At 43.6% G+C, this 26,426-nt stretch overlaps 2 protein-coding genes across 2 annotated transcripts in view; one reads left to right on the top strand and one right to left on the bottom strand.

The window, feature by feature from the left end:
• The window catches only part of USP48 (ubiquitin specific peptidase 48), a gene marked incomplete in the record, with an annotated part of 50,368 nt that extends 31,664 nt beyond the window's left edge, over nucleotides 1-18,704 (bottom strand). Inside the window, 12 exon segments of the mRNA XM_034753034.1 lie at nucleotides 2,270-2,419; nucleotides 5,605-5,730; nucleotides 8,126-8,305; nucleotides 8,789-8,871; nucleotides 9,199-9,332; nucleotides 10,914-11,022; nucleotides 11,704-11,828; nucleotides 14,179-14,306; nucleotides 15,338-15,494; nucleotides 16,722-16,842; nucleotides 18,109-18,271; nucleotides 18,428-18,704. Coding sequence (XP_034608925.1) covers nucleotides 2,270-2,419; nucleotides 5,605-5,730; nucleotides 8,126-8,305; nucleotides 8,789-8,871; nucleotides 9,199-9,332; nucleotides 10,914-11,022; nucleotides 11,704-11,828; nucleotides 14,179-14,306; nucleotides 15,338-15,494; nucleotides 16,722-16,842; nucleotides 18,109-18,242 — 1,447 coding nt within the window.
• Nucleotides 18,705-19,335: 631 nt separating this feature from the next.
• The window catches only part of LDLRAD2 (low density lipoprotein receptor class A domain containing 2), a gene marked incomplete at its 5' end in the record, with an annotated part of 56,438 nt that continues 49,347 nt past the window's right edge, over nucleotides 19,336-26,426 (top strand). Inside the window, one exon of the mRNA XM_034753681.1 lies at nucleotides 19,336-19,444. Within this exon, the coding sequence (XP_034609572.1) occupies nucleotides 19,336-19,444 (109 nt within the window). The remainder of the gene's footprint in view (nucleotides 19,445-26,426) is intronic.

Below are 26,426 nucleotides of genomic sequence, written 5' to 3'. Positions count from 1 at the left end.
CTTTATTTGGGCATAAGCTTTCGTGGGTAAAAACCTCACTTCTTCAGATGCATCTGAAGAAGTGAGGTTTTTACCCACGAAAGCTTATGCCCAAATAAATCTGTTACACTTTAAGGTGCCACCAGACTCCTTGTTGTTTTTGTAGATACAGACTAACACTGCTACCCCCTGATACAGGAAATTACTTGTAATTCTTGTTCTCCAAAAGTGACCCATATCTGTGAAGAGAATGCCCCACATCCTTGATTTAGCAATGGCACTTCAAAAATACATTCAGAGCATGAATCCAACAGTGGGGAATCCAGTGTGAACACCTATCTTAATATCACAGCTTTTCATTAGTTTTAAGCATAAATGCCATAATTTTCAAACGTGGATACTTAAAGTTAAGAATCCAGTCACTTCTGTTCAGAGGTGCTGAGCTCTACCTGCAGCTCCCACTGACCTAAAGTTGTTGGTGCTCAATACCTCTGGAAGAAAAGTCAGGCCTTGTATTTAAGAGCCTTAATTTGGAATCAAGTGCTAAATTTTGGGAATCCAAGTTTAAAAAATTTGGCCAAGTATTTTATGAACTAAACTGAAATATCACAACAGTCTGCTTGCTCTTCTTATAAAAAGGAGTTGCAATCTTAATTGAAAACTACTGAAAAAGTTTCTAGGAGACATGTGTTTTGGAGAATATGGTCTATACAAAGTAACCATAGCACATGTCTGTACCCTCACCCCATGGAAAACTGAGGAGAAAAGGAATAAATCAAACTTTTAGTATTTAAAGATGTGAAAAAGGCAGTAAGTGAAAAGTGGAAAGGAGAGAAGAATCTGTCAGTGACAACTTACTCATGGGAAACACAAAGCTCTGGACAGAGTGACTCCTGGAAGAGAGCTGGTTGGAAATTTGCTGATGAAACTTTCACCAGAAAGTGCCAATTAACAGAAGTGAAATGTTTTGCTGAATCTATTACAGGGGCTCTCAGGGCTGGTAGGCTCCCCATTCTGAAGCAGTAGCACTGGGAGCCCCAGCTGGGGCTAGGACTCTTGCGGTTGATAACCTCCCTGCTCTGTGACAGCAGCCTTTGGAGCCCAGGCTGAAATTGATAGTCTTGTCAGTTTCATCTCAACTATGCAATGGTGGCAATGGGTAAACTCACAAGAATGTTAATTTCCCATATTTCTATTCTGGAACACCCTATTTCAGTGTTTTTATTAAATGAAATTTTCAGAGTGACTTCAGTTTGCAAAAAAATTCAGTAAAATCTGCTTCCATTCCAAAATATTAAAATTTTCTTGCAAACCAAAACCCCACATTTTGGCCAGCCCATCATGGAATTCTCATAGATAAAGGCTTGCCTACATCGTTTTTCCAAGTGTCTGTAAGAATTAAATTAATGACTTTCTGGCAAAAAGTTGAGTGAACGTGTGACCTATTACCTGCTGATTCATTTGGATCAACAGCACCAAAGCATGCCAGTGAGCTGGAGATGCAGGATTACCTAAGTTACTTCCTTCTCAGTGCTATCAATCAACCATGAGCTAAGCTGTTCATAGGGCAGCAGAAAACGGGCATGGTGGTACAAGGAAAAAGCACAAGGTGACTGACAAGGGCATATTTGATGGTGAGGGAGTAAATCAAGAAAGAGAAAGTCGAGGAGAGACGGCACTGATGGCAGTTATAATGAGGGACAGGAAAAACGAGTAAGAAGAAGAAAGTAGGTTGTGGCAGAAAGCATTATGGGGAAAAGCAACACTGATCATGCATCCTCTCCTGTAGTCTTAAGTGTTGGTCATCATGCCCTTCTCTCCTAAGGGGGAAAAAAACAATAGCATCTAAAAGCTTCTAATGATATGCTCTGATCATAAACTCATGTGCTAGCATGTATTAATGTGGCACTAATGATACAGAAACAGCATATCTGAAGAAAAAAAGGAATGCATTTTTGGGGAAAGGCTCCTACAGAAAATTAAACACTTGTAAATATATATTAATATTTGCAAAACTCAAACCTTCCAAATCTTGTTTAGTTACTTTAAAATCTAAAGCAGCAGGAAGTCTGAGTGAGGTAGAGAATGAGTTGATGTCAGTATCCTTCTCCACTGCCCGAAGTCTTGCAGTAGCTACCACAAATACCAGCTCACAAAAGGCTATGAGGAAAAGGGGAGTAACATCCACTATATGAAGTTATACATAAATGGGAAATAGGATTGTGATTTATTTACAGTGCTAATATTAACAATGGTCTACTATAAAATACTACCAGAATATCTTACAGACCAGCTTCAGCAGGCAACCTTTGGTAGAGCTCCTTCACCTCTTCATGTTTGATTTTGCCTCTGACCACGCTTTGTTTACGCATATCTGCCATTTCGTTACACCACTCTTCAAACTTGCAGTTATCCCGTTCGACGAGCTCCTGCAGAAAAGCTATGGAGAAAGAAAAAGCAGAAGTACTAGCTACCACTAATCCTACTCTGTCTTTAAAAAAAAAAAAAGATGGCCAAAATTAAAGTCAATTATGCCAATTTTCCCAGTGAGCAGTAATATCCAATGGTAACAGCCACCGAGCTTAAAGGTTTCCTCACACAAATAATGAAATACGGAGTCTTTCTAGAAGTCAAGTGCCTGGATATTCCTTCTCACCAATATTTACATTTCAGTATTTGTGCCCATATGGGTAATTCAATGTAAAGGAGACATGGGATGCAAATAATTTAATACCGCCCAACAGAGTTTACTATGGAGGACGTGATACCTGCAGTGTTTTAGAATAAAAATCTTTGGTGCATGACAAATAAATACTTTTCACATGTTTGAAATGATTATCAATAATGTACCACAGTATGTTGTTAAACACACTTAAGGAAAAAAGCAGCAAGAGTTTTTGTACAGCTGTAATGGTGAAGGGCTGCAGACTGTGAGCCCACCAGGCTGTTTCAGGGATGTCTCTACTTCTCTTTGAGGCCCCTGGTTCCATTTCCTTGCCTCCCACTCATCTCAGCAACCCACAGGTCCCCTAGCTGTTCCTCTCTATTTCTTTGGAGCAATCGTTCTTCCTACTGAGATGCAGAAAATCTGGGTCTTCAGTCCCAGTAGCACACCAGAATCCTTAATGCCACCTACCAGAGAGGCCAGCAAGAAGGATTTGAGGGCACGTATGAAATCTTAGTGATCCAGGTTCTACATGGTTTAGTGATAAGCGCAGAAAACTGTTAAGAACTCCTGTGGATTAAAGGGAACAGGCAGGGAAACTGAAAGGCTGCTGATTCAAGTGAAAGGGGAGGGTGACTGGAAGTTTTAGTGTCACCAGTGAAATAAAATAGGATGCTTCAGAAGAAATGGAAACTGTGGGAATGACAGGAATTCACACAAAGGGGGAAGGAAAGGGAGGAAAAATCAGTGAGGGTGTGCAATAACAGGCCCAACACAAAACAAATGTCCCAGTCAATTAATAGTGAAAAGAGGACAAAGGAGAAAGGACAGAAGATCACCTACATCCTTACAGTAATGGTACAAAGAAGGTGCAAAATATTTCCTCTGAAATTTTCTTCTACATTTAGAATTTAAGAACTACGCTGTTAGGGAAATGTTAACTCGGAAGTATTTTTCATTTTACCATCATGACAGGTGCTACACAAATCTCATAGAATGTTCTTAATTTTAACCTTGATGCTAAAAAGATTATTTGTTTCTGGGACAATGTATTTAGTTCAATACATTCAGGTTTATCCTTTCACTTTTACAGTTAACTTAGCAGTCAGCATGGCATGGTAGCTAGGGCAAGAGGCCATGACTCAGGTGACCCCAGGTGTATTCCTGCTATCAGCAGGACCTGCTGTGAGGCCCAGGGCAAGTCAATTCACTCCAATACCTTACTTCCCCCGCCCGCTAAAACAAGACTAACACCTCCATGCTTAGTGCCCCAGGAAGATTAATTACTATTCATATATAGTGCTTTGTTAGCCACTATTATTAAAGCCATTCACCAATTGGATTCCCACCTCCCCGAAGCTCTAAGATAGGCCATGAATACTTAAATGAAAAATCCTTGAATGGCCTGCACTCTTAGGGTAGGTCTACACTTACCTCCGGACCCAGAGGTAAGCAATTGATCTTCTGGGATCGATTTATTGCGTCTTGTCTAGATGCGATAATCGATCCCAGAAGTGCTCCCCATCAACCAGCTCGGCGAGAGGAGTACGTGGCATCGACGGGGGCGCCTGCCTGCCACGTCTGGACCTGCGGTAAGTTCGAACTAAGGTACGTTATTAACGTAGCTGAATTTGCGTACCTTAGTTTGAAGTGGGGGGTTAGTGTGGACCAGGCCTTACATTCCATATACCCTTTGTTCACATTAAGAGAAGTAACAAGTACTTGTGAGGTGTAGCAGACCATTCTGACAGAAACAAGAGAACTGCGCCACTGTCAAACACCAGGACTGCCCACACTCATTACAGTATATATACCACTGACATCTTTTAGCCATCATTATTTAGCTTTATGCTTAACTTTTAGACATAATTAGTTTAAAAATTAAAATGAGAATCTAGCTGTGGGCACTAATTATTCAAAGTCACTTTGATTGGCCAGCTGAGCATTTTGTGATGACGTGCACTGACTCTGCTGTTAACAACTGGGTCTACTTCAACACACATGATAAAGCCTCACAGCTATTATGTTACAGGAGTTCAGGTGGTAACATCGATGGGACAAGGACACCGAGTGGTTATGGGTGTGAAATTTTAAACTCACCCTCCTTCATACAGAGTGTCAAACTGTCATTTGAACTGCAATGTGATATCCTTTCAGACACTCCACTCTTTTTAGTGAAAAGCTAACTGGGGTAACTTGCCAGTGTTCTAAATAATTTTGTAAAAGAAAATGAGCGAAGACTGGCTGATGAGCCACAAACTGCTGCTGAAAGGACAGCTTGGCTTTTAGAGAGGGAAGAGAAGAGCATAGTAGGGGGTGGAAGACAAAAAGTTAAAAAACACAAACACAAATATATTAAATATATATAGATAAAAAGGTATGTATGGCCTTTTTGCTCTTATTTTTTCCACTTTCCTAGGAACTATTTTTCATAGTGGAAGAATACATTGCAAAACTTAATTCTTTATAAAAGTTATGTATATACACCTCTACCCTGATATAACGCAACCCGATATAACACGAATTCGGATAGAACGCGGTAAAGCTGCGCGGGGGGAGCGTCGTGCACCCTCCGGTGGATCAAAGCAAGTTCAATATAACGCAGTTTCACCTATAACGCGGTAAGATTTTTTTGGCTCCCGAGGACAGCGTTATATTGAGGTAGAGGTGTACTTAGCAAGTCAAATAGTAACAAATATCAATAAGCCACTGCTGGTGCATGTATCAGGACCAGTAGACTACTCAATAAGTATCAGTTATAATTACCAGTGTGTTATAGAGTGAGTGCTTATTGGAATAATTGTTGGAGCATTTAAGATAAGCTTTTATTCTACTGGACTCAGTGCTGCAAAAAGTATTTAAGAGGAAGTGCTAATTTCCCTCTGGAACTGGCCCAAACAGACATATGAGGCCTTGCTATGTCTGACAGGAATAGGTTTGAAATGTCCAAGTTCACTTACTTGGGATTTCTGCTGTTAGAGATTTTTCCCGTGTTTGCAGTCGATACACCAACATGTAAGCATTTCGAGAGCAGTGAGTTCCTTTCCCACACTTGGGTTTACGAGTCTGAGACTTAGAAGGCTCTGCTGAGGTACAGAAGCCAAAAAATAATAAACATGTATTCCAACATATTTATTTTCCTTTAATGGGGAGTATCAACATCTCATTTCAGTTCCTCCCTAACACATACACATTACCTCCAACCTCACCGGAACTTTTCTCCAACATAACATGGACAGTTTGGCCTGCATACAAGTCAAATCAATGCAGATTTCCTTATACCAAGTAACACTGTCTAATGCTTACTCAGATTGGGTTGCAGAGAATTTAAACATTTTATGCACATAACAGAAACGTGTCCTTTCCCACTGCATATGACACCTATAAATATCAAAGTGCAGTGCAGGAAATAAAGAGTTATTCCAGAATGGCTGGTTCAACTTCCACCTTTAACTGGATTTAAGAGATGGAAAGAATTTGGCCATATACTACCAACCAATATTTCTGAACCTGTAATTCTATCTTAATCTCCAGCTTGCCAGAAAAAGAAAATTTACAAAAGTGTGTGTAATATTTGCAATTTTAAAAGCTTTTTTTTTTTTTTTTTTTAAATGAAGGAAAAACCTGCTTATGATCAAACCTTTAATACAATACATGGAAAATACTGTAGGCATATATTGTTATTTCTTGGGAAACTCCAGTACTACATTGCTAGGGTCCACAAATGCTTAACCCTCCAGCATAACTATTCACACTTATTTGTAAATCTGCCCCCCCGCAGGGCCAGAGTTTAAGAGTGTTTCCCTGCAGCAGATAAGCAGACCTCCAATACCTGAAGCAGAACTCCTTCCACTGCTGTATATGTTTGGGATGGCATCTGCTCTTATGGGGGAAACCTGAACTCAGGTCTTGGGAGGAGCTAGGAATATCACTAACACACACTGAACAAAGTTTGTATTTATAACTCTTTGCACATGAAAGCTCCAATAACACAAATATTAATCAACATACATGGATTAGTCCTACTGAACTTGAGTAGCCCTACTGACTTCAGTGGGACTACATCTGTGCTTAAGTTCCTCATATGGATGAGACTTTGTGGGACCCTGGCCTAATATTGTTTGTGATCTGAATGTTTTAACCTTCTGTTACAAGTAAACCAAGGAGTAACCCATGAGGCTAACAGAACAAAGATCAAAGAAAACCATTTTTCTGTGTTTCAGGATTTGACAGCACTGTGTATAATCAGCTTCATGATTTTGTTGAGGGTCAATTTCATCACTCATGCACTAAGCATGACAACATCACAGCTCTAGTGGGAGTTCACATACATGCTCTTCACGACTAACTTTACCAGCAACAAGCAGCAAAGCTGAAAATGAAGAGACATCAGATAGGTGTGTGCATGGAGGAAGTCAGGAAGGAGGGAGGCACGAAGACAGGGGAGGTATGAGCATGTTTGGTGTTGTTCTCAGGGTTCCCCAGAAAAAAACCTTATAAAACTAATGATGGCTCAGGTAAAAAATAGATTTAAAAAATCCTAAAGGCCATATTTATGGTGCTCTGTCAGAAAACTGAGAGCCTTTTGGGTTAGTCAGCTTGCTTTTTATAGAAGAAAAATCTGGTCTTACACTTCCCTGCTTTTGTTAAAGCACTAGAATGGGGATTCTTAAATGCCGCTTCCAGTACTCTGCCCAAGTCTACAAACCCATCTTGAGAGGTACCGAGCACTGACTCACTGAAGTTACTCACACACATAGGACTTTGCAGGTTCAGGAACTCAGACTGTTAGTTTAGAACTTAATAGCTCCTCCACATCAGTTGCAAGCAGAGCAAGCTGAAGTTCTTCAGCAAACTCAAGGAAGTCAAGACCAACAGTGCCAATGTAAACAGATATGGGGGGGGGGGGGTTGGCAGGGGGCGGGAAGAAGAGGAACAGAAGTGACATAAAAGAAAAACATTGTTTTGTAGTTTTTGCTCCAAAAAATGTTTTGGTTTTGAGATTATGAAAACTTTTCAGTTCCCCTTCAAAAAGATAAAGAATAAACTCCTCAATGGAAGTAAATATACAAAATATATAAAAATACTCTTGCTGTCTAATAATAAAGCCCCATTCTAAATGCTGGTTTGGGAAGAAACAGCTTTGCATACATTTTACCGATATGCAAGTTACCTAGACAATGATTTGTTTAAAAAATGGTTGACGTGCACACTACTTGCCATATTACAATCTATAAGAGAACTGAAGTAAAGTCAGTCATCACCAGACCCGTAAGACATTCAACCATCAGATGGGGTTGGGGTGAGGGTTAAAAATTGGCTGCAACTAATTAAGTTGCAATTTCATTAGTTACCCTTAAAAAAAATGTAGACATTATGACGACAAATAACTCAATACATATATCAGGGCAATTGATTTAGCCTCCATGTTTTGGTGAAAAGAGTTATTTTAAAAGGGCACTCACAACTTAAAGGTTTTACCTAGATCTTCCTCAATCCCTAGTTGCAATTTCTTCCCCTCCATCTTTTCTATGTCTTCATCATTAAACTTGTACCATTCACCAGTCTGTGGGTCTTTCACATGAGCAATGTAGTGACCAGAGTATGCACTCACTCCCCTGTGTATAAGAACTGCACTAAGTTCATATATATAGACACCATCTGAAAGAGAACAGGCAGTTTTTTTAATCCACCAGGAAATACAAAGAACACAAGATTTGATCATCTGATACTTCTAAGGTGAAAAACAAGCAGCAAATACAGTTCTTAAAAGAACTTACCAAGACTTTCTTTATACAAGACCTATACACAAAACAATATAATTTTTCCCTATTATTTCCCAAACCACAAACACTGTGCTGTATGCATTCTTAACTCACAAATCTGGTAGCTAGAACTCCAACCACCAGTTTGAAATATAGGAATTTTTGTTAAAGTACCTAATCTCAACTGCTGGTTTATCAAATGAGGACAAGCACTGCTTAAGCTTCCATTTTAAATAAAAAGGTTAAGAGCCAGAAATGACTTATTTATTAGCAGAACCATTTTAGTTGTTTACAGCTAGAGGACATTTTCAGGCAAGATCTTGGCAGCTAATGGCTGTATTGGTACAATTAGTAAATTAATACTTTGTGTATAACTCACCTTTTTGTTCCATAAAAGGTTCCATATCAAGCAATTCAGAAAAGCCAATGTAAGTATTCAACTTTTTCTTATGGCCAGTTTGTCTATTCAAAAACAAAATTACGAGACTTTCATGTACAAGTATTCAATGCAGCAAGGAGAGTAAACATCTTTTTGCATATTTAATCTAAAATTTTAATTTGCAAATCACTACTGTATTTTAACAGATGAGACTACTGGATAGTTAAATGAACTTCACAAAAAATTAAGTGCACAAATGCTCAAATTCAGCAAGTCTGAATTGAGTTAAGTGATATGAATAGAACCAAGTTGTATGAAGTAAAAGCCAACGCAGAGAAAGTAACTACAAGCATTTCTGAGTGACCCATATCCTTCCTATGTTTACAACACATACAGGTTAGGTCACTTACCTGTCAAACACAAAACGCATCAGCTGCAAGTTGAGTGTACATGGAAGACTAAGCAGCCTGATCTTCCTTGTTGCATTTTGTTTACTCTGACAAGTTTCACAAAAGTAACGATTGTCCCCTTCTAACTTTTCTTCCTGACCAAGAGAAAAAGAAAGGTCATCAGTACATGTTAAGAGAGTGCAACATTAGTTCTATGCTCTAGCCTGAGATTAAAAACTATATACAGAAACCAAGTTAAAATGTGAGAATTCTAACTACACCTCTACCCCGATATAACACGAATTCGGATATAACGCAGTAAGTGTTGGGGGGGGGGGGGGGGGAAGGGGGGGAGAAGGTGTGCTGGATAAAAGCAGGTTTGATGTAACGCGATTCACCTATAACGCGGTAAGATTTTTTGGCTCCCGAGGACAGCGTTATATCGAGGTAGAGGTGTAGATCATTCAAGCTGTATTCCAAATATTGTGCAGTGATAGTACAAGACAGCATATAAGATACTGAAAGCTCTGGGTTCACCACCCGGTAAAATTATCAGAGTTGTTAATAGGCAGCTGTCAGTCTGAGGAAACCACATGTCTTCCAGACTGAAGTCAGAAGCCCTAGTTGCAGTATCAGGCAGATCATCAAAATTGCCCTCCACAGTACAGAGAGATGTGCAAACTTGCCTTCTACCAGAAAGATGGTGGAAAATTCTACTTTAATGAGGTCACATAGGTAGTGTGGCATGGCCATATGGCCAGAATTAATAGAAAGCCATATTTTAGCAATGAACATGCAATGAGACCCATATAGATGGATCCTTTTCCCCATGCTGAGCCAAATTAACTCCAATGTGAATCAACAAGAGCCAAATGTAAGCGAGAAGGCTTTCCTTTTAATTGTAAGGCAAACTTTCAAGCCCAAGTTCATTGTTGCAAGGTGAAGATACTGTAGTCTTGGGGTGTGGTAGCCTCCTAATGCAGCTATTAGATTTGCAGGTATTAAATTGTTTGCTTTTTATTGTAGAAGGCCTTCCACAAGCAAAGCAACTTCTTGGTCAAGCAAGTCACTCTGCTTCACCAAACTATCTGACTATTTACAGGGCAAAAGATTAAACTTTTAATTAACTCTGCCCTTAATATTTTTAATGACCTTCGTAACTCAAACCGTAAACACCCTTAACTTGAGTTCTAGCCAAATTTTAAACATGCATTAAAAGCAGATATAGGTGCTGATGCTGCTTCTCCAGAGCCACCTGCCAATATTTTAGACTTAAAGCTCTCCAGTTGACAAATCAGGGAAGCAAGGAAAATGACTATATACAGAATGCTATGAACTAAAAAGTAAACAAACTGAGAAATATTCTCTAATCTATCAGTTTTAGTAATTTTAGGTGGAATATTTTCAGACAGGTGTGATATTTTCAGATGTCTCTCTTTAATTGCCATTATTTTACCATTACCACACACCTTGTTCTCTGACTTCATTAAAAGTTTTATCTGAATTGGGAGTACAGGACTGGGCCCACATTTAGGATAGAAAACTCAAATTGTTACTCTAGTCAACCCACTGAGTAGATTCAAAGCTCTGACCACTAACTTTGCTGTGATACCAGGTTGAAAATTAAAGCACTTCTTGAACAAAAGGGGGAAAAACTTAAATACCCTCTCAACAGGCAAGGAGACTAATGCTTTGTGGATGCTACAGAAACAGTAGGATTGCATAGGAGTTGGTACCTTAAGAAATTCTGTGATACAGTCTGTCAACTGCTTGTGCCCTTGGATATTTAACTCCAGTTCATAAAATTTCGATATGAGTTTGGACTCCCTGCCACACTGGTTACAGCTAGAATTAAAAATAAATTAAAATAGATCAGTACATGGGGCTTAATGTGTCAGTCATTTAACCATCATAAAACTTTACTGCTGAAGTTCTTCCTCTGATTGTTAAACCAGGAGAGAGACTGGATTAAATGATCTCCAACACACTGTTCCCAAGACTGCATGGGTTACAAAAGAGGACCTTATACAGAGGGAAGACAGCACCTAGCAGGAGTGCAGAAATGCCCATTTACAACGGATATTTGCGCTATGTTTCAAATATAGTTTACGAGTCCACTACCGGGAAACAAAACAGGCACTGGGGCAGCTTAATACCATATATTCTAGATATAGGGAATTAATCCACATACTTTAATTCAGGTGACTATTTGTGAGTTACTTTCCTTTACTAAATGATGAATTGCAAAAAAATAGGCAAACTGTAGAATGTTAAAAATTATGCCATCTTATTTTTAAGAAACTCAAGACTTTAAAAACACTGAAAACATTTGTTAAATTATTTTTAAACTAGAAAGTCACCTTCTCTTCTGCTACAGATTTAAAAAGGCTCCTTCCCACTCATGCCTTGCCTTCCCTCCCCCCCACCCCCGAAAAAAGCCTTCAATATTTGTAGAAAGGTGACCAGAAGAATAGGCAAACACACTGAGCAAGAAAGCACCACTAGAGAATTAAACCAACTACTTACACAGTGACATATGCATACTCTCCACAAAACTGCTTTTGAACAATGTTCCGTACATCTGGATTTTTTTGTTTAGACAAAGTATCCTCTAGTAGTGACATGAATAGCTTTGAAAATTCCTGGGCATCCTAGAACAAAACACCAATACTTGGTAATATATTGCAACTCAAAAGTGGAGTCAGAACCTACCTCTCTAATTTACTTGAAGTATCAGTGATGGAGACCCACATACCAAATTACACAAAAGCTTACTAAGGAGTACGATGAATAGAAAAATACAAATCAAGAGGGCTAAGAAAAAATTGAACTTTACTAAAGGGAGATTAAGACACATAGCATGAGAACAGCAGCATGAATTAAATTGGTACAGTGCTGGTAGCTAAGAAATGTTTGATTTCTGCATTGCAATTTGCAGGATTCTGAACAATAGGAGTGGCTTATATACTGTATAAATCCCATTATTCTCACTTTATAACTCCACATTGTGAACCAATCTTTTCCCCAGAAGAATACTGAAACAAATATTTGACTGACAGGCTTTTTCAGAGCATTGCTTATGTTGTAAAAACAGCACACAGTAGTTTAAAGTGTATTAATCTTCCTTTGTTATGGAACAGCTTCTGTGTGAGGAGAGATTAAAAAGACTGGGACTTTTCAGCTTAGAAAAGAGATGAGTAAGAGAGGATATGATGGAGGTCTATAAAATCTTGACTGGTGTGGAGAAAAATAAATAACAGTCTTATTTACGCCTTCTCATAACACGAACTACAGGGTCACCAAATGAAATTAATAGGCAGCAGGTTTAAAACAAACAAAAGGAAGTATTCCTTCACACAATGCACAGGCAACCTGTGGAACTAGTTGCCAGGGGATGTTGTGAAGACCAAAATTATCACAGGGTTCAAAAAAGAAAGCGATACATTCATGGAGGATAGGTCCATCAATGGCTATTAGCCAGGATGGGCAGGAATGCAACATCATGCTCTGAGTGTCCCTAGCATCTGTTTGCCAGACGCTGGAAGTGGATGACAGGGGATGGATCATTTAATGATTATCTGTTCCGTTCATTTAAATCTGAAGCACCTGGCCATAGCCACTGTTGGAAAACAGGATACTGAACTAAATGGGCCATTGGTCTGACACAGTATGGCAGTTCTTATGTTTTTATGTAACAATTTGTGACAATACTCAATCACTGTTTCATGACATCATTTCTTATCTTCTCAAAATAACGTTTTATGGCATTTCTTTTAAAAAGGCCAGAACACACTTGCCATACTGAATATTAAAATCATAGAATCATAAAAGATTAGGGTTGGAAGAGACCTCAGAAGGTCATCTAGTCCAAAACCAACGAAATCATCCCAGACAGGGCTTTGTAAAGCCGGGCATTAAAAACCTCTAAGGATGGAGATTCCACCACCTCCCTAGGGAACCCATTCCAATGCTTCACCACACTCCTAGTGACATAGATTTGCCTAATATCCAACCTAGACCTCCTCCACTGCAACTTGTTCTGTCATTTGCCACCACTCAGAACAGCCCGAGCTCCATCCTCTTTGGAACCCCCATGGAGCCATTGATCACTACCCGTTGAGCCCGACAATCTAGCCAGCTTTCTATCCACCTTACAGTCCATCCATCCAATCCATACTTCTTTAATTTGCTGGCAAGAATACTGTGGGAGACCGTATCAAAAGCTTTGCTAAAGTCAGGATACATGATGTCCACCGCTTTCCCCATATCCACAAAGCCAGTTATCTCAACATAGAAGGCAATCAGGTTGGTCAGGCATGACTTGCCCTGGTGAATCCATGTTGACTGTTCCTGATCACCTTCCTCTCCTCCAAGTGCTTCAAAATGGATTTCTTGAGGACCTGCTCCATGTTTTTTCCAGGGACTGAGCTGAGGCTGACTAGTCTGTAGTTCCCCAGATTCTCCTTCTTCCCTTTTTTAAAGATGGGCACTATATTTGCCTTTTTCCAATCGTCCAGGACCTCCCCCGTTCGCCACAAGTTTTAAAGATAATGGCCAATGGCTCTGCAATCAAATCAGCCAACTCCCTCATCACCCTCGGATGCATTAGATGACCTCTAGAAAAAACAATCACCCAAGTGTGGCTCCATTATTCTTCTGGGTTTCTCAGACCTCTTTGAGACCCATCATGACACCGCTTTGCAGTGTCTCAGCACACAAATACAGGTTACTTCCGTTTACATGATAGCTCTAGTCAAGCAACAGAGAAGTAGAAGCACAAGCAAACAAGACAGTATGATTTTAATCAGTTGTTTCATTTTAAATCTAGGAGCAGCTCCTCAAGGTGTAAATTGGCACAGCTCCAATTAACTCTACCAAACAATGCCAATTTACACCTGACAATCCAATCAACAGGTTTTTATGCTCTGTTACAGGATAAATGTTCCACCATGCTCAATTTGTTCAAAAGGAAAGCTCGTCAAATTTAAAAACCTCGACTACCTGTTGTTGTCCTGTATCCAAACCTAGTGCTTTAACAAACCCGGAGGGATCAATGTATCGTCTATTACTGTTCTGTAACAACGCAAACAAGTACTGAAGATGTTCACAAATTGTCTGGGGTTCATAATCTATTGGGAAAAAAAACATGCCCACGTTAGTGATCAGAAAGTTGCTGTTTTTCTCAAAAAAAGACAAGAGAAAATTGAAGTCATTCCAATTAGAATAATTTACTTTTTGTTAGGCAATGGATTAAACTATTTTTAATAAACATCTTCATGGTCAGAAACAAGCTGTCCTTGTTTACAGCTCAGATTACAAATCATCATGAGCTCTAAAGTGGTTAAATTAAGAATCAGAAAATCAGTTCTAAAGATGACAGATTTTCCCATTTTAGACCGTGCTGCCTTTCCCACAGCCAACACTCAGTAGGGGGAGAAGGCCCTAAGGCTATTAGTTAATAATAAATTCTGTTATGTTGTACACTTGAGGTTTTCCACAGTATTTTGTTGCTTTCAAGTACCATATCTTCTGAGTACCTCCTCCATCAAATGAAACGATGGGCTAAAAATACCTCACAAAAAATGGACAAAAATTCATTTTATCTGGTGTGAAATACCAGCTGCAATAGTAAGTTTAAGCAGCATGGTAAAACAGATATTACCATGCAATAATCCACGGTGTAAAACAGAAAGCAGCATACTATTAAGCCACATTAACTGCAAAGCACACCTATAGCACATTAAACAAAAAACATGGGCCACTGGTCTAATCTGGTGTGAACAATCTAGTACATTATTCTGGCACCAACCGTGGCCAATGCCAGATTTTTCTACATAATTTCCTTATGTGGGATTGAAGTTCTCGCATGAAATATGCTTATGGGTAGAACCTTCTTCCTAACCCCAGTCAGCTGGTGGGAGAATAATGTCCTGAAACATGAAAATTAATATTTCTTATACTTTTTCCCTCTCTAGTCACTTAATATTGTTTACCACTTTTAACTGTATAAAGCAGAAAATGACTTCACACCATAAGGTTCACAAAATTTCAGAGTAGCTCATTCAAATACATTAAAACTTCTCTCTTTGCTGAGATAATTAAAGCAACTTTTGCTTATAACAAAACAAAGACTTAGGAGATGCTATGACCTTCCACTAACCTCTGTCTTTTGGGATGCCTTGACCAGTCACATATTCACTGCAGGTGCTTGGACACAAGTAAAGGGCCTGCCGAAGTTCCAAGTTAAGAAACCACATCTGCAAGAAAGTGTTCACGTAGCATGTGGCTCCAAGGTTTGTTAGGCCTACAAAGGCGTTCTAACATAAAACAGAAAACATTATATGAATTAATTCCTGTTTAAAAGGAGCAGATTGATAAAACTGACTGTCAATTAGGCTCTTACTAACTCAGTTAAAATCAGCAGCAGTGTAGAAACTAGTTATTGGTGCTGAGACTCTACAGGTTTATGGAGTTTTCCTTCAAACTTCTTAGTCTCCAACAGTACGTGTCCAATCAACATGATGTCATTAAATAGACAATTGTTCATCTGTAATTCTGCTTACCTGCAGATATCATCTGACTCCATTTATACTAACCATAGAATCATAGAATATCAGGGTTGGAAGGGACCTCAAGAGGTCATCTAGTCCAACCCCCTGCTCAAAGCAGGACCAATTCCCAACTAACATACGTCCCTGTCCTGTTTCTTAACTCTGAAGGGAAGCATGTAACATTTTGAACTTCTAAGGGCTTGTCTACATTACCGGCTGGATAGACGGGCAGCGATCGATCCAGTGAGAGTCGATTTATCGCATCGACTCCAGTACTCCACCAGGGCGAGAGGCGCAAGTGGAGTTGACGGGGGAGCATCAGCCATCGACTTACTTCAGTGAAGACACCGCAGTAAGTAGATCTAAGTATGTCGACTTCAGCTATGTTATTCACGTAGCTGAAGCTGCATAACTTAGATCGATTTCTCCCCCCAAGTGTAGTTCTCTTCTGGTGATTTCTTTGGATGCCCCTTACCCTTAGAATGTAGAGAACTCATTGCATTCTGCTCATCAAGGAAATGAAATTGAATGCTCTAGGGCAGTGGTCTCCAAACTTTTTTAATCGCGCACCCCATCAGTAAAAAAATTTTGAGCACGCACCCCCCTGCCGCGCTGGCTCTACCTTTTTGCCAAAGCAAAAAAAAAAAAAAAACCACGCTCCTCCTGCCGCACGCCCCCAAGGATCCTCTTGGGCACGTCACTTTGGAGACCTCTACTCTAGGGCACTGAGCACTCAGAGTTGGTCTCAGATGGGGAATGAGCAGCTAGTGCCTCAAATCTTTGAAACCTAAGGGAATTCCAGACTCATGCTAGGGAGCTGAAAACCAGTAGTGGAAATCCTGTCAATATGGTATTCTTTGAAGAAGACGGTTCTTCTATGTAGGCCCTTAACCTACAAACACTTAAGCACATATGTAAACTTTACTCACATACATAGAAAGCATTTGCCAAACTAGAGCTACAGTTTGAATGACAAAAATGAGTTTCTTTTACCTTTTTCCTCCGTTCAGAGTTTGGGTCATCAATGTTGTGAAAGCTATTTTCATCAATTTCTCCTAGCCAAACATGTTCACCAATCCCAACCAAACAGTTTGGGTTTCCTCTGCAGTTTCTTCTACAAAAACAGTTATGAAAACATTAAATTATAGACCATACATTTGCCATTTGTAACTAGTGCATAAACAGGCAGCAGACAAGGTGAACTAAATTAGTTTTATTTGCAAAACAAAGGGCAACAGCAAACAGAATAAAGAACACACAGAAGTAACTTAAGAAGTTCTCTTTATTAATAGTACGTGCTCTTTAATTTATGACCAACAGGCTCTGTTTTTTACTGAACAGGCTTGGAGGTACCGATTAGTGTTAATCTCAGTACAGCTCACCCAAACAAAATCCTTGTTTTAGTTGTCGAAATGAGCAGAAATGCCACTTTCTCCATACAGGGCATTTTTATTTTGTTTTACAAAGACAATTTACAGCTCAAGGTGACTGTGCCTGATTGCTCTTGACAACGCTCCTATGCCTTGTCCAGCTATGTACAATTTCATCCTGCTCACCCACACATAATATGGTGACAAGTCAGAGAGGGTGGAAAGGGCTTGATGTTGTAACTTGTTCAGGAGGCACTTATAAGCCATGGGGGGGGGGGGGGGGGGGAAGAGGAGAACAGTTTTTTATTTTAACATGCTTAAACTAAACTGGTTGCACTAATGGTGTATTTTCTACCTAAAGGCATTTATTGCTGTTGTATGAGAGTTTTCAAATAAATTTCTGTACACCACCTCCCCGCCCCCCCAATACTGGACACAGAAATAGCTCTGCTGCAGTTATGGTAAGTCCATCTGAAGTTTGAACAGGTTGGTTTCCACCAGACGTAAAGTCCAAAGTTAATAACTTTGGCAAGACATTGAAAATTAAAGGAACAGGGTCACCTTAAAAGTCACCAATGTTTCGTTTTTAAACACGCTGACAAAACAGATCTTCTTTGCTTCAGAGTGCTTACGCTTTGTCCTGCACAGGGCTCTGGTCCCCTCTAGCCAGCTGCTCAGGCTGGGCGCTGCTGGGCGCGGGGAAGGAGCAGGGCCGTCGGAGGGGCGGGTCTCCGAAGGGGCTGAACTCCGCAGCCAAGGGAACATGAGTCGCCCCAGAACCAGCGACCCCCCCGCCCCCCCGCCCGGCAGCGACGCGCTGAGCTCTCCGGCTGGCGGGAGGCTCCTTCCCGCTCCTGCCATCGGAGCCGGGCCCAGGCGCTTCCTGGAGAGAGCGTCCGCTCCTGCCGGGGGGAGCCTGGCCTCGGGGCGGCCCAGACGCCGCGGGGACGGGCGGGTTTGGGCCTTCCTCAGGCCGCTGGGGGGGGGGAGGGGAGGGGCGGGCCCGGTACCTGCACACGCCGCGCTGGCAGGGCTCCAGCCCAATGCGATAGGCCGCCTCGATATGCTCCTGCGTCACCTCCTCGGGCGGCACGCTCTCGGTCCAGCGCCAGGCCGCCTTCTCCAGCTGCAGCCGCGGGGCCATCCCGCTCCGCGCCGGGCGCCGCCTGCGGACTAAGGAAGCGGGTCAGACGCGGCCCGGCCCGGCCCGGCCCCCCGCGACACGGACGTTGAGCGCGCGCCCGACGCCTGTACCGCGCGGGCCCACAGGGAGCCCCCCACCTACCGCGCGCGCGCCCGATAGCTCCCGCCCGCTCCTCCGCGTGGTACCTGGCCGCCCCCTGGCTGCAGCCCCTCCCCCGCCGGTGCGCGGCCCCGCTCAGCCCGGCCGGGCGGCTCCTTGGCTGCGCGCCTGGCTCCTGGCTCTCGGGCCCAGGTAGGGGCTGCGCCGACGCGGTGACGACATGAAGCGACCGCACGTGAACTGGTGACGTGAACACACCGCGCGAACACAGTCCGCGACGTGAGACGCAGGGCACTGCGGGGGGCGTGGCCTGCTACTGTTCCCTGTTGGTGACCCCGCGCTGTCATGGGGCGGGGCCTAGTTAAAGGGCCAGAAGAGACTAAATCTCGCCCCCCCCAGCCCGTTCACAGGGGGCGAGTACCAGCGGGGCGGGGCTCAGAGCGCCGGGAAAGCGCTCCCCCCGCGCCTCGCACTGCTCGTGAAGCCAGACCAGTCTCCGGCTTGTTCGTTCGTGTCAGACAGCGCTGGGCGGCGGTCTTCCCTTTCCATGGCTCTCTCGGGCCATGTGGGCGGGGTTCTGCCCAGACAGGCTGCTCGAAAAGAACCCCTGTGTCACAGGGGGAGAAAGACGCAGGTTCCGCTCATTGAAATCCATCCGAGAGGCATAAAGGCAGGCATCGAAGTCCCAAGCAGTCGGTGACTCCTCCTCGCCTGGGGTTAGCTGTCTGCCTCCGCCTCTCGTTCTCCATCAATTGCTCCTGGATCTCTTCGACAGAGCCAGGGTCTGGGTTTCTTCTCTCTCTGGAAATAGGTTTGGGAACTGACAGGTTTGTCCCTGACCCAGCTGCACGTACGCAGCCTTGTAATCGGGCTTCTTCACTTTCTGGTTCTTGTGGGTCCTTTTATTGTTTGCACCATACTGTATTCTGGGCCTCACAACAGGCACTGGCACGTTGCTTGTTGGCAGGCCGGCCGGCCCAGCCCCACCCCCTGACGGGGATCAACGTCTTCCCGCAGGCATGCAAGCCCTGCCCACCTACCACCCCCAGTGATTGGCATCTCCGAGGCTGCTCCAGGCGCAGACGCACTGCCTGGGCTGCCGGGTAAGAGCCCCCACGCAGATTTCTTTTGCATTTTTCTGCGCAGGGGGCACAGACATTTGTGGGCCGTATGAATTCTGTGCCCCCACGGGGGCGCAGAATTTTGTCGGGAGTAAACAGTTTTGGGGATGCATCAATGCCCATTCCTGCTTCAAGAGAAGAGAGAATCTCTCTTCTTTGCTGAGCTGATAGCCTGTAGAGTAGAGCATATTAATAGTTACTCTGTTCCTCATAAGCTTGAACTTCAGTTTGCCGCAAATTAAAATCCAGCATGGTCAAGAAAGCTCAATATAAGAAAATGTACAGAAAAGGACAGGAATCTGAACCTGTACTAAATAGTCGCTTTGCAAGTACTGTAAGGTGGAAATCTGTGCATATTATTATCTGGGGTGAGATCTGAAGGAACTGAGTATAATCCCCTGTGTGGCCAACAATACAGCCACAGATGCTGTCAGTAAGATGGCAGAAATCCTCAAGGATGAAATTGGATCACTTCAGATGAACCAAAGTATACAGCAGTTATTGATTTGCTTCTAGGCCTGCACTTCAAACAGCAGCTGCTCAATGACCTTGACACACTGTCATTTTCTTTGCTTGTGGATGAATTGACTGACAGTTCACTTCAGATGCTTTCTTATATTTTCATCAAATACTTCAGTGCTTATAAACACGTCTCTGAGCATGACTGAACTATCTGAACCACACAGGGCATCACAAAAACTATACTGCAGAGTAACAGCTTTAAAACTTCATTGTACTTGCTACAGATGCATGAAAGTTTAGTTGCATTAAAATTGATGCACTGTTTAGTTTTAAGAGCACAACTCTCTAATCTTCAGTTTATATCTAAGACTAAGATTTTGCATGGTTATTTTTACTAAAAGTCACGGACAGGTCACGGGCAAAAACACAAAAATTCACGGAAGCCGTGACCTGTCCGTGACTTTTGCTGCTGTGGCTCCATGGTTTTCCCCTGCGGGGAGCTGTGGGGTACCCCTTCTGCCCACGGCAGCTGGAAGCTGCAGAGGGGCTCCCCTCCACCCACAGTGGCTGGGAGCCACAGGGTGACCATATTTCCCAAAGAGAAAACGAGACACCGCCAGCTGCTTGTCCAACATGCCTCCCCCTTACTCCCACCCTGGGCTGTCGCCCGTTGCTGGAACCATGAGGAGGGCCCCCTCAGCTGTCGCCTGTTGCTGGAACCTTGCTGGGATTCCACTGGCTGCCAGCTCCAGTCCCTCGGCCCCTGGGGCTGAAGCAGAGAATGTCACAGAGGTCTCTGGAAGTCACTTATTCCGTGACTTCCATGACCTCCGTGACATAAACGTAGCCTTAGTTAGATCCAGTGTTTGTCATTCACTTTTTATTGTGCTCACAAAGCAATGCAATTGTCTTTCTGGTCATCCTGATCTGACTTTAAAGAAACATACCTCTAGTTTGCACAATCTGAAGTGGGAGGAAAAAAGCCAAGCTGATTTCAAGGAACTGCATTAGTAAATGGAAACTGCCCAGTAAAGATAATTTCCAGTGCTACTGTGTGGTTAGTTGCTACAAATGAACTGCAGGATAGCATAATGAACTAGTTACACGTCAGCCTGCTTTATCTGCAGAATGCTGCTTTTCCACCCTTTGATGAAGAGGAATGTACAGTAAGACAGAAAATTAAAGGATTTAAAGAAGACTTTTCCATCTTAGATCAGGCACATTGGTAATAATGACCTAGTGCAGGGGTTCTCACAACAAAAATTTTGGTGGCCGCTCTGACAATTTTTCCTAAATTATTTAGTTAACTTTAGGAAAAACAAATAAATATGCACATATACATGTGCAAATCATTGTAATTTATCTATGTAGGGTTTTTTTTTTGCAGACTCAATAATAAAAATAATGTACAGTTGTCCCTATTCTTTACTGGACCTAAACAGAATAGAAACACAAATAAGGTGCTTTGCCTGTTTTGCTTTTTTTGGTTGATTTTCTTTTAATTTTTAAGACTTGCTTGCTAGTAAGTCTGCTGTTGTGAAAAGTGGTATTTGTATATTTGTTAATATCACTTTTCACAGCAGACTTACTCATCCCTGGCAAGCTGGGCAACAATTAAATCCTGGATGGGGAAGTGAAGGAATAATTGAGCCCTTTGTTTTATTTTTTGGGAAAAGCTCACAATTAGAACTGAAGGTGTATCTTCCAAACACACATGGCACAGTGCCCCATTGAGATCCACGTTCTCTGGGCTGTTCAGTCAGGATGTTTATAAGGCAGATCCCTTGTCTCCTATTTTCAACCCTTTTCTAAGTATTTGAATGATCACCTTGATTTCCCAACCGTGTGTTTTTAGACAATTATTTAAAAATTGCATTTTCTGTGTACCGAGAGTATTAACACGCATATTATTTCTGAATCAAGTTGCTGAGTTTTTTTCCCCTATTAAAACAAAACGAACCTTCATAAGAACATAAGAACGGCCAAACTGGGTCAGACTAGGGTTACCATATTTCAACAATCAAAAAAGAGGACGGGAGGAGCCCCGCCCTAGCCCCGCCCCTGTCCTAGCCCTGCCCCCATCCTGTCCTAGCCCCGCCCCTGCCCCTTCCACTCCCTGCCCCCTCAGAACCCCCAACCCTCCCCCCCACTCCTTGTCCCCTGACTGCCCCCCAGGACTCCACCCCCTCCCTAAGCCTCCCTGCCTCTTGTCCCCTGACTGCCCCCTCCTGAGACCTTCCCCACATCCTAACTGGCCCCCTAGGACCCTACCCCCTACCTGTCCCCTGACTGCCCCAACCCTTATCCACACCCACACCCCCTGACAGCCCCCCCAGAACTCCTGACCCATCTAAACCCCTCTGCTCCCTGTCCCCTGACTGCCCCCTCCTGGGACCCCTGCTCCTAACTGCCCTCCAGAACCCCACCCCCTACCTAAGCCTCCCTGTTCCTTATCCCCTAACTGCCCCCTCCTCAGACCCCCCCCCACCTGTACCCTGACTGCCCAAAACCTTACACCCCCAACCCCCAGACAGCCCCACCGAACTCCTGACCCATCCAACCCTCCCCCCTGCTCCCTGTCTCTTGACTACACCCCCCAGAACCTTCCTGCCGCTTCTCTGACCCCCGCGGCCCCCTTACTGTGCTGCAGAGCAGCGCGCTCAACAGCGGGGGAGGGGAGCAGGGTCGGAGCTCCAGACGAACCGCGATCTGTGAATGCAGGGAGGGAGAGGGAGGGAGGGAGAGGAGGGGAGTGGTGTCAAGTTTCAGGAGAGAGGAGGGGGGAAGTGAAGGAAGGGCTCTGGCTCTGGCTGTCGGAGCCCCGGCTGCTCTGTAAGCCGTGCGCACGCTCTGCATGGGGGGGGAGGAGGGGAAGTCCGGACAGTGACAAATTCCCCCCGGACGCTATTTTTAACTCAAAAAAGCCGGACATGTCCGGGGGAATCCAGACGAATGGTAACCCTAGGTCAGACCAAAGGTCCATCTAGCCCAATATCCTGTCTTCCGACAGTGGCCAATGCCAGGTGCCCCAGAGGGAATGAACAGAACAGGTAATCATCAAGTGATCCATCCCCTGTCGCCCATTCACAGCTTCTGGCAAACAGAGGCTAGGGCAGAAGTGGGCAAACTACGGCCCAGGGGTCGCATCCAGCCCTTCAGACATTTTAATCCAGCCCTCGAGCTCCAGCCAGGGAGTGGGGTCTGGGGTTTGTCCTGCTCCATGCATGCTAGGGCTCCATGCAGCTCCTGGAAGCAGCGGCACGTCCATCCCCCTGCCTCCACTTCCTACACATGGGAGCAGCCAGGGGGCTCCAAAGTTTGTTAGGCCTACAAAGGCATTCTAACATAAAACATTATATGAATTAATTCCTGGACTTAACTATCTGGAGTAGTTTTGGATCATCTGAAAATTTTGCTACCTCACTGTTTACCCCTTTTTTCCATATCATTTATGAATATGTTGAATAGTACTTGTCCCAGTACAGTCCCCTGGGAGACACCACTATTTACCTCTCTCCATTCTGAGAACTGACCATTTATTCCTACCCTTTGTTTCCTATCTTTTAACCAGTTACCAATTCATGAGAGGACCTTCCCTCTTATCCCATGACAGCTTACTTTGCTTAAGACCCTTTTGTGAGGGACCTTGTCAAAGCTTTCTGAAAATCTAAGTACACTATATCCCCCTGGCCATATGCTTGTTGACCCCTGCAAGGAATTCTAGTAGATTAGTGAGGCATGATTTCTTTTTTAAAAAAAACATGTTGACTCTTCCATCAAATTATGTTCATCTATGTATCTGATAATTGTTCTTTACTATACACCTCTACCTCGATATAACGCTGTCCTCGGGAGCCAAAAAATCTTACTGTGTTACAGGTGAAACCATGTTATATCGAACTTGCCTTGATCCGCTGGAGTGCGCCGCCCTGCCCCCCCACCTCCCTCCCGGAGCACTGCTTTACTGTGTTATATCCAAATTCGTGTTATATCGGGTTGCGTTATATTGGGGTAGAAGTGTAGTTTCAACCAGTTTGGCTGGTACTGAAGTCAGGTTTACCAGCCTGTAATTACCGGGATCACCTCTGGAGCCCTTTTAAAAAAATTGGTGTCACATTAGCTATCCTCCAGTCATCTGGTATGAAGCTGATTTAAATGATAGGTTACTGTCGGAGAATAACCAAGTTCTCACTTTTTGTTTGGGTACAGCAAGTCAGATACTTTATTTTCTGTCTATCAATTGCATAGAAGGAGAGAGCTAAACAGGTCTCTCAACAGGTAAACAGTTACAGCAAGCCTTTTGTTACAGGCAATAATGAGCAACAGTTGCATTTTGTTTATATATAGGCCATTCTGATATCTTGTTTTGCTCACTAATGTAGCTCTTAGTCTACAGTCCATATTATCTACACATTATCTACACAAGGTCGCAACTTCTCACAGTTCTTTCCCCACTCGCCTCACACATTCCTCGCTTCTACAAATCTCGCGTTATTAGGGTTACAGTTAGCCTGACTCTTGCTAACAAACTGTCATGCATTGCAATCCCCTTCCTGTCAGTTCTTTCTCTGCTTCCACAATCCCCCCCACCCCCCTTTTGTACTACTAGTACAACAAACATTTTCAAATCTGTATTTGAATTAAGTCTTGGGCCTGGTCTACACTACGACTTTAATTCGGATTTATCAGCTTTAATTCGAATTTACCCTGCAACCGTCCACACAACGACGGTATTTATTTCGATATAAAGGGCCCTTTAAATCGATTTCTGTACTCCACCCCGACGAGCGGAGTAGCGCCAAAATCGATTTTAACATTTCGAATTAGGGATAGTGTGGCCGCAATTCGATGGTATTGGCCTCCGGGAGCTATCCCACAGTGCATCATTGTGACCGCTCTGGACAGCAATCTAAACTCGGATGCACTGGCCAGGTAGACAGGAAAAGCCCCGCGAACATTTGAATTTCATTTCCTGTTTGCCCAGCGTGGAGAGCACAGGGGACCACAGATAGCTCATCAGCACAGGTAACCATGCAGGCCGATAATCGAAAAAGAGCACCAGCATGGACCGTACGGGAGGTACTGGATCTGATCGCTATATGGGGAGAGGACTCAGTGCTTGCAGAACTTCGTTCTAAAAGACGAAATGCCAAAGCTTTTGAAAAAATCTCCAAGGGCATGATGGAGAGAGGCCACAATAGGGACTCAGATCAGTGCCGCGTGAAAGTCAAGGAGCTCAGACAAGCCTATCAAAAAACAAAGGAGGCAAACGGTCACTCCAGGTCAGAGCCGCGGACATGCCGCTTCTACGTCGAGCTGCATGCAATTCTAGGGGGGGCTGCCACCACTACCCCACCTGTGATCATGGATTCCGGGTCGGGGATAGTCTCATCAGCTACACCTGAGGATTCTGCCGATGGGGGAGAGGAGGAGGAGGAGGAGCTTGCAGAGAGCACACAGCACTCCGTTCTCCCCAACAGCCAGGATCTTTTTCTCACCCTGACTGAAGTACCCTCCCAGCCCTCCCAAGCCAGTATCCAAGACCCTGACCCCATGGAAGGGACCTCAGGTGAGTTTACCTTTTAAAATATAAAACTTGTTTTAAAAGCAAACGGTTTTTAATGATTACTTTGCCCTGAGGACTTGGGATGCATTCGCGGTCAGTTCAGCTACTGGAAAAGTCTGTTAACGTGTCTGGGGATGGAGCGGAAATCCTCCAGGGACATCTCCATGAAGCTCTCCTGGAGGTACTCCAAAAGCCTTGCCACAAGGTTTCTGGGCAGTGCATCCTTATTCCGTCCTCCATGGTAGGACACTTGACCACGCCATGCTTGCAGCAAGTAATCTGGTATCATTGCCTGACAAAGCCTGGCAGCGTATGGTCCCGGTGTTTGCTGGCATTCAAGCAACATCCGTTCTATATCTTATCTCCTGCGCGTAATCAGCAGCCAGGCGATTTGCCTCAGCCTCCCACCCCGCCATAAAGGTCTCCCCCTTACTTTCACAGAGATTGTGGAGCACGCAGCAAGCAGAAATAACAATGGGGAGATTTCTTTGCCTGAGGTCAGAGCGAGTCAATAATGATCGCCAGCGACCTTTTAAACGGCCAAATGCACATTCTACCACCATTCTGCACTTGCTTAGCCTGTAGTTAAACAGCTCCTGACTCCTGTCCAGGCTGCCTGTGTATGGCTTCATGAGCCATGGCATTAAGGGGTAGGCTGGGTCCCCAAGAATAACTATTGGCATTTCAACATCCCCAACAGTTATTTTCTGGTCCGGAAAGTAAGTCCCTTGCTGCAGCCCTTTAAACAGAGTAGTGTTCCTGAAGACGCGAGCGTCATGAACCGTTCCCGCCCAGCCCACGTTGATGTTGGTGAAACTTCCCTTGTGATCCACAAGTGCTTGCAGCACCATTGAAAAGTACCCCTTGCGGTTTATGTACTCGGTGGCTTGGTGCTCCGGTGCCAAGATAGGGATATGGGTTCCATCTATCGCCCCA

This window comes from Trachemys scripta, chromosome 19 (assembly GCF_013100865.1).
Source record: "Trachemys scripta elegans isolate TJP31775 chromosome 19, CAS_Tse_1.0, whole genome shotgun sequence".
Classification (NCBI taxonomy): domain Eukaryota; kingdom Metazoa; phylum Chordata; order Testudines; family Emydidae; genus Trachemys; species Trachemys scripta.
The sequence above is the reverse complement of the archived record's forward strand: the minus strand, read 5'-3'. Positions and strand labels throughout refer to the sequence as shown.